The 13,566-nt window shown below is 38.6% G+C and overlaps 1 protein-coding gene across 6 annotated transcripts in view; it reads left to right on the forward strand.

The window, feature by feature from the left end:
• The window catches only part of ppp1r13bb (protein phosphatase 1, regulatory subunit 13Bb), an 84,713-nt gene that overhangs the window by 47,711 nt on the left and 23,436 nt on the right, over nt 1–13,566 (forward strand). For 4 of the 6 annotated variants that reach the window (XM_072269802.1, XM_072269819.1, XM_072269810.1 and 1 more), the window contains 4 exons: nt 6,697–6,871; nt 9,168–9,364; nt 10,157–10,321; nt 11,162–11,360. In XM_072269802.1, the coding sequence (XP_072125903.1) occupies nt 6,697–6,871; nt 9,168–9,364; nt 10,157–10,321; nt 11,162–11,360 (736 nt within the window). Of the gene's footprint in view, nt 1–2,201; nt 2,274–2,305; nt 2,325–6,696; nt 6,872–9,167; nt 9,365–10,156; nt 10,322–11,161; nt 11,361–13,566 lie in introns of those variants that run through there. The other 2 variants (XM_072269836.1, XM_072269844.1) reach the window with 2 other exon arrangements.

The following is a 13,566-nucleotide window of genomic DNA, read 5'->3' on the forward strand; positions in this document are numbered from 1 at the left end:
AGCCAGGCTTCATTCTATAATTACCCAATCTAAATCAACATCAGCCCTGTCCCGATATTTAGCTAATTTGGTCATTTCAAAGGATAATTTATATGTCCTGATGTCTGGTAGAGTGACCCCACTCATGTCCCTGGACATACACATCTTACTCATTTTAATTCTGGGCGGCTTCTTATCCCATAGAAAAATCACTGATAATTTTGTTGTATTGTTTGTACAAACGTTTGTAGATTAAATCTGATATATTTAAAGGAAGCATCGTAGAAAGATAGTTAAACTGAGGTGCTATGACCATTTTAACTACATTGACTAGAGTGACGGTCTCAGCGCCCCCCACTTATGCAGATTATTTCTTATCCTACTCAATAATGGATCATAATTTAAAGTAATTATTTCATCTGAATTCTGACTGAGTTTGACCCCTAGATACTTCATTCCAACTGGCACCCATCTGAAATTAAACTGAGATGCTGTATTTTAATAACACAATTTTGACATTGGCGTAGCCTCAGATTTATTGTAGTTGATTTTATAACCAGATACCTCAGAATATAATTGAATTGTTTTCATTAGTGGGGGTAGCCTTTCAGCTTAAGAACAATCTCCCCTAGCTAATAGCAACTGCACTCACTTCTGCCACCTGACCCTCTGAACATCGGGTATATTGCTAGTGTCTTCCTCAATGAAGACTGATGCAAAGTACTTGTTCAATTTGTCCGCCATTTCCTCGTCCCATTACTACTACTCTAATGTCATTTTCCACTAGTGCAATATCTACTGTTGCCTCACTGTTTACTCTTTTGATATCCTCTTTGATATGATTGGCCGGCTTACAATCATATTTAATCTTTTCCCTCATGGCTTTTTTAGTTTCCTTTTATTGATTTTTTTTTTTTTTTTTTTTTTTTAAAGCCTCCCAATCCTCTAACTTCCCACTTATTTTTTGCTCTATTATATGCCATCTTATTTACTTTTTATGTTGGCTTTGACTTCCCTTGTCAGCCACAGTTGCATCATCCTGCCTTTAGAATACTACTACTTCTTTGGAATGTATCTATCTTGTGCCTACAGATTGCTCCCAGAAACTCCAGCCATTGCTGTTCTGTTGTCATCCCAGCTCGTGTCTCCTTCCAATCAACTTTGGCCAGCTGCACCCTCATGCCTCTATAATTCCCTTTACTCCACTGTAATACTGATACATTTGACTTTAGCTTCTCACTCTCAAATTGCAGGGTGAATTCTTATCATATTATAATCTCTGCCTCCAAAGGCTTCCTTTACCTTAAGCTCCCTAATCAAATCTAGCTCATTACACAACGTTCTCCAATCCTGAATAACTAATCGCCTAGTGCAGGGGTTCCCAAACCTGTGGTCACTGGGTCCCTTGGTTAATGATAAGGTTCCATGACATAATGTCCTAGTTGGTTCAACCACAAGCTGACTAAAAAGCCACCTGGTAGGCATTCTACAATTTATCTCTCTTGAGATCTAAAATCAGCACCAACCTGATTTTCCCAATCTAGCTGCATATTGAAATCCCCCATGACCATCGTAATATTTCCTTTTTGACATGCATTTTCTATCTCCCATTGTAATTTGTAGTCCACATCCTGGCTACTGTTTGCAGGCCTGTACATAACTTCCATCAGGTTCTTTGTACCCTTGCAGTTTCATAACTCCACCCACAATGATACTGCATCTTCGGATTGTATGTCACCTCTTTCTAAGGATTTAGTTTAATTTTTCATCAACAGATTCACCTCCCACCCACCTACCTGCCTGTCCTTTCAATACAAAATGTATCCATGGATGGTAAACTTCCAACTTCCAAACATGCATGAACAGATTTCTCAACCGGATGAACTTTTCCTGTAGTTTTCTTTATGCACTTCACATATCACAGATTATCACATATTAGGATCCACCCATTCTTACAACTGTAGAAGCCATTACAGCTCCTTCGGTTCAATACTTAGTGATTCAACAGTCTGGTCTCACAACAATAGCTATTCCAGTTTAGAATGGAGGATAGGTAATGCTGTTTCTTTATTTAAGAAGGGTAGCGGGGTAAGCTGGATAACTAAAGGCCGGTGAGGCATGTGTCAGTTGTAGGAAACTCCTTGGAGAAAATCATGGCATAGTCAGCATGGTTTTGTGCAGGGAAAACTGCCTCACTAATGTTTTCTTTTTGATTAATTAAGGTGATGGATGTTGTTTCTATGGACTTCTATTAAGGCATGTGACAAGCTCCCACAAGATGGATGGCCCAAAAGGTTAAGGCACTTGGGATCCAAAGCTGACTATTTGGATCCTAAAATAGCTGGGTAATAGAGCAGCGGGTGGTGGAAGGACGCTTTCTAATTGAATGTCTGTGACCAATGGTGTACTGCAGAGATCTCGCTGTTACCCTTGTTTGTCATTCTTGGAATAGTGTGTGCACTTATGATCATCACACTATATGAAGGACATAAAAACCACCAACTTTAGTGTCAACCACAAATTTATTAATCATATATTCACATCAGGTTGTTAACGTATCACCACAGTTGCCCTAGTTTTACACCATCCTAAATAAATCCTCTCCCTTTTTCCACGCAGTTTAACATGCTGCTTTTGTCTCCTTCCCAGTTTTGACGAAGGGACTTTAACTTGAATTGTTTGTCTTGTTTCTCTTCCTGCAGATATGATTTGACTCAATGAGTATTTCCTGCAGATTTTAATTTAATAATAAGAAGCATGTGGTTGCATTAGGGAGGGTGCAGATGAGATTGGCCAGAATGTTGCCAGGAATTTATTTGCAGGAGAGAATGTTGCCAGGAATTTATTTGCAGGAGAGATTGTATAAGTTGGGCTTGAGTCCCCGAAACAAAGCTGGCTGAGGGGTGACCTGATAGAGATATATAAAATTATAAGTGGCATAAATAGGATAGATAGTTAGAATCTTTTCCTCACAGTAAAGCATCAAAAACAAAGACACAAGTTTAAGATGAGAGAACAGAGTTTTAAGAGTGGATGAATCTGGAACTTGCTGCCAAAGCAGGTAGTGGAGTCAAATACAATCACTGCATAGGTGACTTTTAGATAGGTACTTGAATAGAAAAAACCTAGAAGGATACAGATCAAGTATGCATAAATGGGATTAGTGTAGTTGGGAAAGGTTTGTTTTGTCGACTACACAAAAGCACTTGATAAAGTGAAGCATAATAAGTTATTTGAAATCTTACAAGAAATTCTAGATCTAGATTCGAAAGATCTCTGCCTAATCAGAAATCTGTACTGGGAACAAACTGCTGCTGTAAGAATAGATGGAGAAGTGAGTCAATTTACAAAAGTCAAGGGTGTTTAGACAAGGGTGTGTTTTCTCCTGATTTAATGTGTACAGTGAAACAATATTACAAAAAATAAGACATCTTGGGAATCAAAGTTGGCAGTGAAAACAATAATTTCAGATAATTCACAAAAAGAGAAATAATGTATAAGATCATGAAAAAGCAATGTGACTTCATTGGACATGTGACTAGGAAAGAGGAGTTAGAATGCACGGTAATTATGGGAAAGATTGAAGCGAAGAAGGCAAGAGGAAGTCAAAGTCAAATGATGATAGAGACAGCAGTCAGAGAACTGGAAATGAATACCAGTGAATTGATCCTCTTGACCTGAAACAGGAGTCTGTGGGCCATGGCAATCAAAGCTCAAACTGGCCATGGCACCTGATGATGCTGTAGTTGGGGAAAAGTAGTTGAGGTGGTTCTAGTGGGTTGAAGTTCATCTGTGCAGTACAACTTTGTCTCTAAGATTCCAGTTCACATTCTGTTGTTTTTTTTAAGGAAGTACTAACTCGTGACTAGGTTCTTCCTCACAAGAAGAATGAGAGAAGGGGGTAGATAATTCGCATTGTGATCTAGGAGCAGAGCATCCTTCCAAACTGGATGTCGTAGGAGTATCTCATTTTACTAAAACTAAATGTGCCTAAATTATGTGCATCTTTAAATGTGCGAAAAATCTAGGAATATGATTGTATAAGAATTCTACTAGTAGGTACCCATTAAAAGAGCTTTAGTTCATGTACATTGCAGAAATTTAATGCTGAGACACACTAAACTGATATCACCTCGTCTTATCCTCACACACCAAATAAACATGGTATGGTACACTGTGTTTAGATAATCTGCAAAACACAGCTTTCCATACAGGCTTGTCTGTTTATAGTGGGGAAAACTAATAAATCTAGGAATGTATATTTGAAATTGGATTGGATACCACAGAGGACCAACTGGTAGATTGAAGAAAAGTTTTCATTGTGGCTGCTTAAGAGCAATTGAAAGTAAAGTTTAAACGCAAGTATCAACTATGGTTAGTCATGCAGATTGAAGAGGAAGTTAATTTGAACAAAATAAAAAGCAGTAACTCAAGATTTGTGTTTAAGTCGCTATTTTCAGCAGGATCTAATCAAGTTGATTATACGTATGTATTTCAAGATTTTCTAAATGAATCATAGTTTACTGCTGTTTCTCAATAATGTGTTAGTTGTAAGTTTCTTTTTAAAATATCTTACTATGGTTGGTTTATCAATCACACAACCCTTTGCTAAAACTATGTAGCAGTGGTCCCCAACCTTTATCGCACTGCAGACCGGTTTAATATTGACAATATTCTTGCGGACCGTCCGACTGGGGGTGGTGTTCAAGTAGGGTTGAACTTGCCTTTTACAGTTAGGGTTGCCAACTTTCTCATTCCCAAATAAGGGACAAAAGTAGCAGTTAAATCCTGACGAAGGGTCCCGGCCCGAAATGTCGACTGTACCTCTTCCTATAGATGCTGCCTGGCCTGCTGTGTTCACCAGCATTTTGTGTGTGTTGACGGGACGCTTGTGTTTACCCCGAGAAAGACTACCATGACCACGAAGCCTTGCATGGACACCTGTGTGCGCATGCATGATGCACGCATGCGTGTACGTGCCGATTCTTTTTTCCCACATATCGGTTTTGGCTTAATCTTCCTGACTACACTGTACATACATTATTTCTACATTATATAGGCTGTATGTTAGAATTATTTTAGGTGCTGTGTTATTTGTTATGATTTGATAGGTTATTTTTTGGGTCTGGGAACACTCAAAAAATTTTTCCCATATAAATTAATGGTAATTGCTTCTTCGCTTTACACTATTTCAGCACGAGAGGTTTCATAGGAATGCTCTACCTTAGCAGGGGAAGTACGGCACAAGGGTGATCCCGTATAGCAGGGGTCCCCAACCTTTTTTGCACCGCGGACTGGTTTAATATTAACAATATTCTTGCTGACCAGGAGGGGAGGGGGTTGGGGGGGTGTTCAAGTAGGGTTAAACTCACCTCAACATATCTTTTACAGTTAGGGTTGCCAACTTTCTTACTCCCAAATAAGGGACAAAAGTAGCAGTCAAATCCTGGGACACTTTACCCCAGTAAAGACTACCATGAGCATGAAGCCTTGCACGGGCATCCATGTGCACATGTGTGAACGTGCCAATTTTTTTTCCACAAATCGGTTTTGCTTTCATCTTCCCAACTATACATAACATTATTTCTACTTTATATAGGCTGTGTAATTATCATATCATTCCTGCTTTTACTATATGTTAGTGTTATTAATTTTCGGTTTTATGTGCTATTTGGTATGATTTGGTAGGTTATTTTCTGGGTGTGGGAACGCTCAAAAAATTTTCCTATACAAATGAATGGTAATTGCTTCTTCGCTTTACGCTAGTTCGGCACGAAAGGTTTCATAGGAACACTCTACCTTAGCGGGGGAAATACGGGACAAACCAATTTAGCCCAATATACGGGATGTCCCGGCAAATATGGGACAGTTGGCAACCCTATGTTCAAGTTCAACAGTGCGCGACGGGGAATGAGGAAAGGTGCAGCTGACTCGTATTGTTTCCTCACGGCCCGGTAGCACATGCTTTGCGGCCCAGTACCGGTCCGCGGCCTGGTGGTTGGGGACCGCTGCGTAGTATGGTCTGCCTTGCTGTTCCTTGGTGTGAAATAGATAGAGGAAAGGTTCAGCTTCCTGGTATAGGCTAGTGAAAGAAGATCTTTTCTTCTCTTTCTTTAAAAGTTTAGCTATTTCAATGTGACAGATTTCTCATTCATATGAAGATCACTACTACTTTTGATAGCTAGTTGCTTTATCTCCACCCCACCCCCCTGCTTTCTCCTTGGTTTCCTCAGTGCATCCCTCTTTTCTCTTCCAACACCACATCAAACCAATTAGTAGAGCCCGGGATTCAATATACAGACTGGTTACGATTTCAGAAAGGAGGGAGAACCAAAAGGGGGGGGGGAGGGTGTGGAAAAAGAGGCTTTAGAGGGAGGTGAATGTACATTGAATCATTTGGTGACTGAAGATTTTTAAATTCTTAAAGCTTCCTTGGGTGCCAATAACGTCATAATGTTATCTCATGCCATCTCATATAAAGAGGCTTATTTTGGAAGAAATATAACACTTGGCTTTGTGGTTTGGATAATAATGTGTGTTATGCCCAATGAAAGCTAGTAATGTGGATTTTTGGTTACCAGAAAGTTTAAACTTCCAAATTTCCATTGGGCATTTAAGTTCTCAATTGTAAAGCTACTAATTGATGCACTATGATGGTTGTTGTCTGGACATTTTAAAGAAAAATGAGTGATTATTATGTTTATCTTCCCTCAAAAGGAGCAACGTTTACGTTATCTGAAACAGCAAGAGAGACGCCAGCAGCAGTCAGTTTCAGAAAGTGACAAGTTACAAAAACTAAAAGAACGGATGGAGAGCCAGGAAGCAAAGTTGAAGAAGATACGAGCTATGCGAGGACAGGTGGACTACAGTAAAATTATAAATGGCAATCTTTGTGAGTATTCAAAATTTCATGTTTGAATTTTTTCTCAAAAATGAATTAAGATGCATTAGTAAGTGCTCATTTGTAATAGCCACAGTCTTGCTTTTACTACACAATCTACATCCTGTGTTGATCTAAAGTAGCTCTCCATCTAATTCTTTTTTCTACCCCATTTCAATAATCTTTCAACGTTTCAATTTTCAACTGCCCACTTTTAAAAATAATTGGGGATTTGGCTTCTACATTGAGCTGGATAATGATGGTCCTCATCCGTGTCTCACCTTCACCTTTTGTGGGGTGCTGACAATCACACTCACTTTTTGTAGCTGTGAAGTTCCTAGTGGACTGCTGGTATACATTAGCTGTTGTTATTTCACAAGGTGTATTGGTGTTCAGGTTTCTGACAGTAAAAAGTGATTAGAGACATTTAGAAACATTTTTAAATGTTTTATTGTTTCGAGTTGCTTTTTTTAAAAATTGTAAAGTTGTAACAATTAAAAATGTTATTTGTTTCAAAGAACTGTTGACTCCAGTTCCAGTGGTAGGGTCTATGCTGTATATGTCAGCTATGGTGCAAAATTGTTGGGGTGAAAGAATCAAGGGAATTGGGCATGCATATTCAGCTTTGAAGTTAGCTGGGTAATTTGGTTCTGTAGTTTTTAAAAATAATGAAGGCTGACTTATATGAATCAACTTGAATCTCTGGTTTCTCTGGGCTGATAGATTCTGTACAGTTCTGGGTAGGATAGTGAGGGTTTGAGGAAGGCACAAGGTGACTTGGTTCTGTGAGTTGGATAACTTGAGTTGCTATCCAAGAGCAATTAAATAATATTTGTAAATTAAGGAGTCTTTATGGAGCAAGTAGAAGAATAGTTTCTTCTGGCAGGTAAATTAGTAATCAGATCAAATTTCAAATAATTGTCAAAATGACTAGTAAGGAGCTGAGAATTCTTTTCATGCAGATAGTTCATGCAGTGTATGTAAAAGGATATTGGTAACAGATTCCTTTGAAACTTTCACACTGTGGCTCTGCATGAAGATAACTAACTTGCAGGAAGGTGGGAAATAGCCTAAATGTTGGTCTAAATCAGAGAACCAGCGCAAGCATGTTGGGCCAAATGAAGACCTAATGTATGGTAAGAATCTGTGAATACAAGTCATCTCATACAGATATTGATGCATGTATGTTTAAAGGAACAAAACCACAGTCTCCAGGTTTCCTCTATGCTGTGTACTGAAGTTTGATACTTTCTCTGCTAATAGTTACCAAAAAGAAATTGAATTAGAGTGGATTCTGGTGAATTGGGACACATTGGGGACTAGTATATTGTGGCTCAATTAAGCGGCTGCCCCAATTAGCTGAAGCTTCATGGGAATAGTTAAAAAGATATTTTTTAAACAACTGAGTAACAAATTATGCATTTAAATGAGATACAGAACAAATTATAACACTGCCAATACTACTATAAGTACTATAAAACTGTATTAGTTCCTCATAGTTATCAACGGAGAAATTCAACCAGTGTATGCTGCTGTGTTTCTTTGATTGTAAATGAATAAAATCAGCACAGATAATGCACACTAGTGCAGATAATGGACTGCCTTCACACAATACTTCAGATTATTGCATTCTTCAAATCTTCATTTTCAGTGTAACATTGAATATAGTTGATCCCTTCAAATTCTTCATAGAGCCTAACTTGATGTAGTGAAATTGCTCAGTTTTACTCCTGGCCATTTATGGCATATCCAAGCCTGAATGCTTGAAACCACAGTGAGCAAAACAGTTCTGAATTGTCTTGCTGTTTATTTCTCACCATCAGTGACAAAAGTCAGTAATAAGGGTCCTGATGAAGGGTCTTGGCCCGTAATATCGACCGTTTATTCCTATCCATGGATGCTGCCTAACCTGTTGAGTTCCTCCAGCACGTTGTTTGTGTGCGTGCTCTAGATTTCCAGCATCTGCAATACCTCTTATCTGTACAAAAATTACTGCTTTTAGAACAGAAGTACACACAACTGACACTATTTAAAAATGGCTCGCTCTGACCACAGTGTAGTGTCTAACAGCCACACAAGTGCATGTGACTGATGTTGGTTAGAAACTGTTTGGGAACAGTCTCCTGTCCCAACTAAGCAACAAAGTGTCTTAAGTAAACAAAAGGAATCCTGGCTATTTTTTGCAATTAGTTTCTGTTCTTTAAGAGTTCTCCCAAATATGTGATTGCATCAATTAACAGGGACCAACTGTAATTGCAACATATTTTAGCACTGGTATATTTACAGATATTTTTATTTTTATCTGTAGCAGCTGAAATTGAGCACATTAATACTATGTTTCATGAGAAGCAGCGAGAGTTACAGTCAGCTGTGTTGAAAGTTGATCAACTGACCCAGCAACTCGATGATCTGAGGAAAGGAAAAACAAATGGATTGCATTCTTACAATGGTCAAATGCCAGGCCCTGCTGCACTTGAATTGAAGAAATTGTATCAGGAGCTGCAGGTGAAGTACATATATCTAGCTAAAGCCTTGTACGGTTGTGTTTGCATTCCAAACAAAAACTTAGTCCATTTTCAAAGTTGTAATGAATCTTAATAGAAAATGTTGGGGCTTCTGAACAGTTCATCAGCATTTGTAGAGATTGAAGCAGAGTTAATGTTTCATGTTGTTGGTCCTCATGATAAAGGGTCAATTACCTGCAATGTTAACTCTGTTTCTCTGTTACGGTGAATGACATGCTGAGCTCAACACTTCGCTTATTGTTAAGGTTTCCAGCATCTGCAGTTCTTTTGTATTTTGTCATAAATCTTTTTGGCTTTTTTTGACCAGTAGGGTGATGCTGAAAGTTAAAAGTAGAAAAAGCTACATCCCTCTTGGAGTAAGATGGATGCCTTCACTTGACTGAGGACCTTCTCTGTTGCTTAAGTCTCAGAATTTCTTAATGCTTCATGCTACTTTCATAGATTTATATTACACTGCTGTTACAAAGCTGTGTAGAAGAAATGAAACAACCAAAGAGCTGTTTATCAAAAGCAGCCACTTGAAAAAAGTTTTTTTTTAAAACAACCTGGCATCCAGCCTTACCAATCTGGCATCTACAGTTTAGGGTTGGTGCTGACTACACAAAAGCATTGTTGCTGGGTGCTAGCACTGTTAATTCATGTCTTGCATAACAGAAAAGCAGTAACAGTAGTTTTCTCTGTGCAACTAAAAAGAAACTTGAGTTTAAGTAAAAGTTTTGAAAAGATTATGAGCCCAGACATTTTAACACTCCGAATTTATTGATGTTTCTAGATTCGTAATAAACTTAATCAAGAACAAAATATAAAACTTCAGCATCAAAAGGAGCTGCTTAATAAACGTAACATGGAAGTGACTATGATGGACAAAAGGATTAATGAACTTCGTGAGCGATTGTGGAAGAAGAAAACTGATGCACGCCAAAAGGAAAACATCCCTGTATGACCCTGATCTTTATTTTAATGTTATGGCATTCTGAACGATACAATTTTTCCTTGTTTGAGATTGAGCAAAGTGTACAGTAATGAAAGTACTTCAGTTTTGAAATGCTGTGTGATTTGTAACTTTGTTTTCTATTTTTCTGAATGTTCATTTTCAAAGAGGCGAAGGTTTAACCAATTTTATTCCTTTACCAAGTAAGGGGTACTATGACCATCCATAGTACCTTTTTATTTCTCCAAGTTACTCTGCAAAAATATTGACAATAGAGCTAGGTTTCTTTGAAATTATTTGCATTCAGTCAAATAATATTTAAGTCCATCAGAAGTGCCTCCATTCACTGTGGAAAGGAAGAAGTAACTTATTTTATCAACAATAACTATTCAGTAAGGTTGCTGTGAAGCAACCAAAGTAACACTAAAAAAGCTGTGTGTATCCTTTTTTTTTCCCAAAAAAACTACATTTCAAAGTAAGAAAGATATAGATAATTCCTTGTAGGAATGGCCACTTATCTAAATGCTTCCAACTTTTACCAGTCACAGACTTGTTCTTGGTGTATTCATTCTATTCCTTTTGGTCCAAAGGCAATAATTTTTCTGTGTTTCCAGTCATTCTGAATGTCCAGTGTTCCTGCTTCTCCTACACTTTCCTTCCATCCTACTACATTAGCACATTGTCATCCAATGTAACCAAAGGGGGGAAAAATGGATAGTTACTCTAATTGTCTCGATCATTAATGCTGTCAATGTAAGATCTAATAATGATGCAAATTTAATGTGGTAGAACAGTTATCTTTAATATACAACTTTTCCTAACAAATGTTTCTTTGTCCTCTGTCAGCTAAGTCATATTAATGGAACACAGTCCTCCCAGACCCATTCTAATACCTCAGGGCGTGTGGCTGCTGTGGGACCTTACATTCAAATATCTACTGGAACTAGACCACAGGGTAATCAGTCATCACCTGTGGAGATGCTGAAACCTCAAACTCTGACTGTAACTAGCAATGCTGGCCATCCTATAACGAGAGGAAAATCTGGTAAGCTATGAAAAGTTAACTTGAGATAATTATGGAAGGTTTATTGAGAGAATAGTGTGATTGAGGTGAAGCATTGAGAGGTTTAGTCTACGCTTCAGATTGATGCATTAAATTGAAGAATTGAGATTTGAAATGTTGCTTTAACGTAAACATTTGTATTTCAGGGTAAAATAAATTGCTTCCTTGTTAATAGGAACACATGGTGGAATTTATGCCAAATAACTCCATTCATCTCAGCCCCTTTCGCATTTCCATTATGGAATATGTCATAAGAATCATATTCCATAGTTTTCTAAGTTCAGCAACTAGTGTGAAATTAACTAAGATAATACTTATTATTCTAACACTTCCCTTTTTAATATGGTCTTGCATTTCTCCAGGAGCCATGCTGAACTATCTTAAAGATGTTGCTGTTCGATAAGTGCTGATACACATCTGGTTAATAGCTCATTACTAAGGCTAAATAACTGGTTATTGAAAAATACAAAATTGGTTTTCATGAAAGTCAGAAGATGCTTGTGGAGATTGGAAGCCTGTGACCAGCAGTATGCCAGAATGATCAATGCTGAGTCCACTGTTTTTATTTGTCATCTTTATTAATGATTCGGGTGAAAATGAAATTGACCTGGTTAGAATAGTTGCAGATGGCAGCAAAATTGGTGATATAGTAGACAGTGAAGGGCATGTGGGATCTAGATCAATGAGGAAAGTGGGGCCAGGGAGAGGCAGATGGAATTTCATCCTGACTGTGGCATTTTAGAAAACTTTCCTGCTGCTACCTGTAAGGAGTCTGTACGTCTCCCTGTGACCACATGGGTTTCCTCTTGCTGCTCTGGGTTCCTCCCACAGCCCAAAGACTACTGGTTGGTAGGATAATGATTAGACTAGATTTGAACTGGGGGTTGCTGGGCTGCGCGACTAGAAGGGCCTACTCCACGCTGTATCTCAATAGTAATTAAGTAAATGAACTGACAGGGCAAGAGTTGCACAGTGAATGGGTAGTGTCCTGGAGAGTGTTGTGGAACAAAGAAGCCTAGGGACACAAGTACTTGCAGGTTCCCTGTCGTAGAACAAACTGATCTGGGAATATCGGCCCATAATTCATTGGAAGTGGTGGCACAGGTAGATAGGGTCATAAGGAAAGCTTTTCCCACTTTGGCCTTCATAAAGCAAGGTATTGAGTACAGGAGATGGGTTGTTATGTTGAAGTTGTACAGGATGTAGGTGAGGCCTGATTTAGAGTATTGTGTGCAGTTTTGGTCACCTACGTACAGGAAAGATGTAAGTATGATTGAGTACAGATAAAATTTAGATGGATGTTGCTGGGACTGGAGGACCTGAGCTATATGGAAAGATTGAATAGGTTAGATTTTACTTCTTGGAACCTAGAAGAATTGAGGGGAGATTTGAGAGGGATATAGGTAGGGTAAATGCAAGCAGGCTTTTTCCACTGAGGTGGCATGGCACTACAACTAGAGGTCATGGGTTAAAGGTGAAAGGTTTAAGGGGAATATAAGGTGGTTAGAGTGTGGAGCAAGCTGCCAGTGAAAGTGGTGCATGCAAGCTCGATTTCAGTGTTTTAAAAAAAAAAAAAAAAAAGTTGAGATTGGTACATGGATGGTAGGGGTAGAGAAGGCTATGGTTGTGGTGAAAGTTAATGGGATTAGGCAATTTAAAGGGTTTGCCATGGACTAGATGGGCCAAAAAATCTGTTTCTGTGCTGTCCTTTTCTGTGACTCTATGAAAGTGGCCACACAGCTGAACAGGGTCATGAACCGTTTGGCATGCTTTCTACCTTTTAATCAGGGCTGGAGTGAGACATTGTGTCACAATTGTACAAGAAGTTTTGTTAAACCACAGGGTACTGTACTGTGTGCAGTATCAGTCACCTAGTTATAGAAAGAATGTAATTAATCAGGAAAGGATATAGAAAAGTTACAAGGTAATGCTGGATAGTCAGGGGATTTCCCCCACCCCCCGGAGTATAGAAGGGTGTGTAGTGACCTTATAGTGGTATATAACGTTAAGGGGCATAGTTGGAATAATCCCAGGGAAATCTAAAACTAGAGGGCATAAATTTAAGGTGAGAGGGGATGAGTATAGATGATTTGGGCCAGAGAGCTTGTTTCCATGCTACATAACTGACTTAATGCAACTGCCTGTTTAGTTGTCTCTAAGACACATTCTTGCAGAAAATCACCATGAA

The sequence above is a fragment of the Mobula birostris genome, chromosome 1, assembly GCF_030028105.1.
Source record: "Mobula birostris isolate sMobBir1 chromosome 1, sMobBir1.hap1, whole genome shotgun sequence".
Taxonomy (NCBI): Eukaryota; Metazoa; Chordata; class Chondrichthyes; order Myliobatiformes; family Myliobatidae; genus Mobula; species Mobula birostris.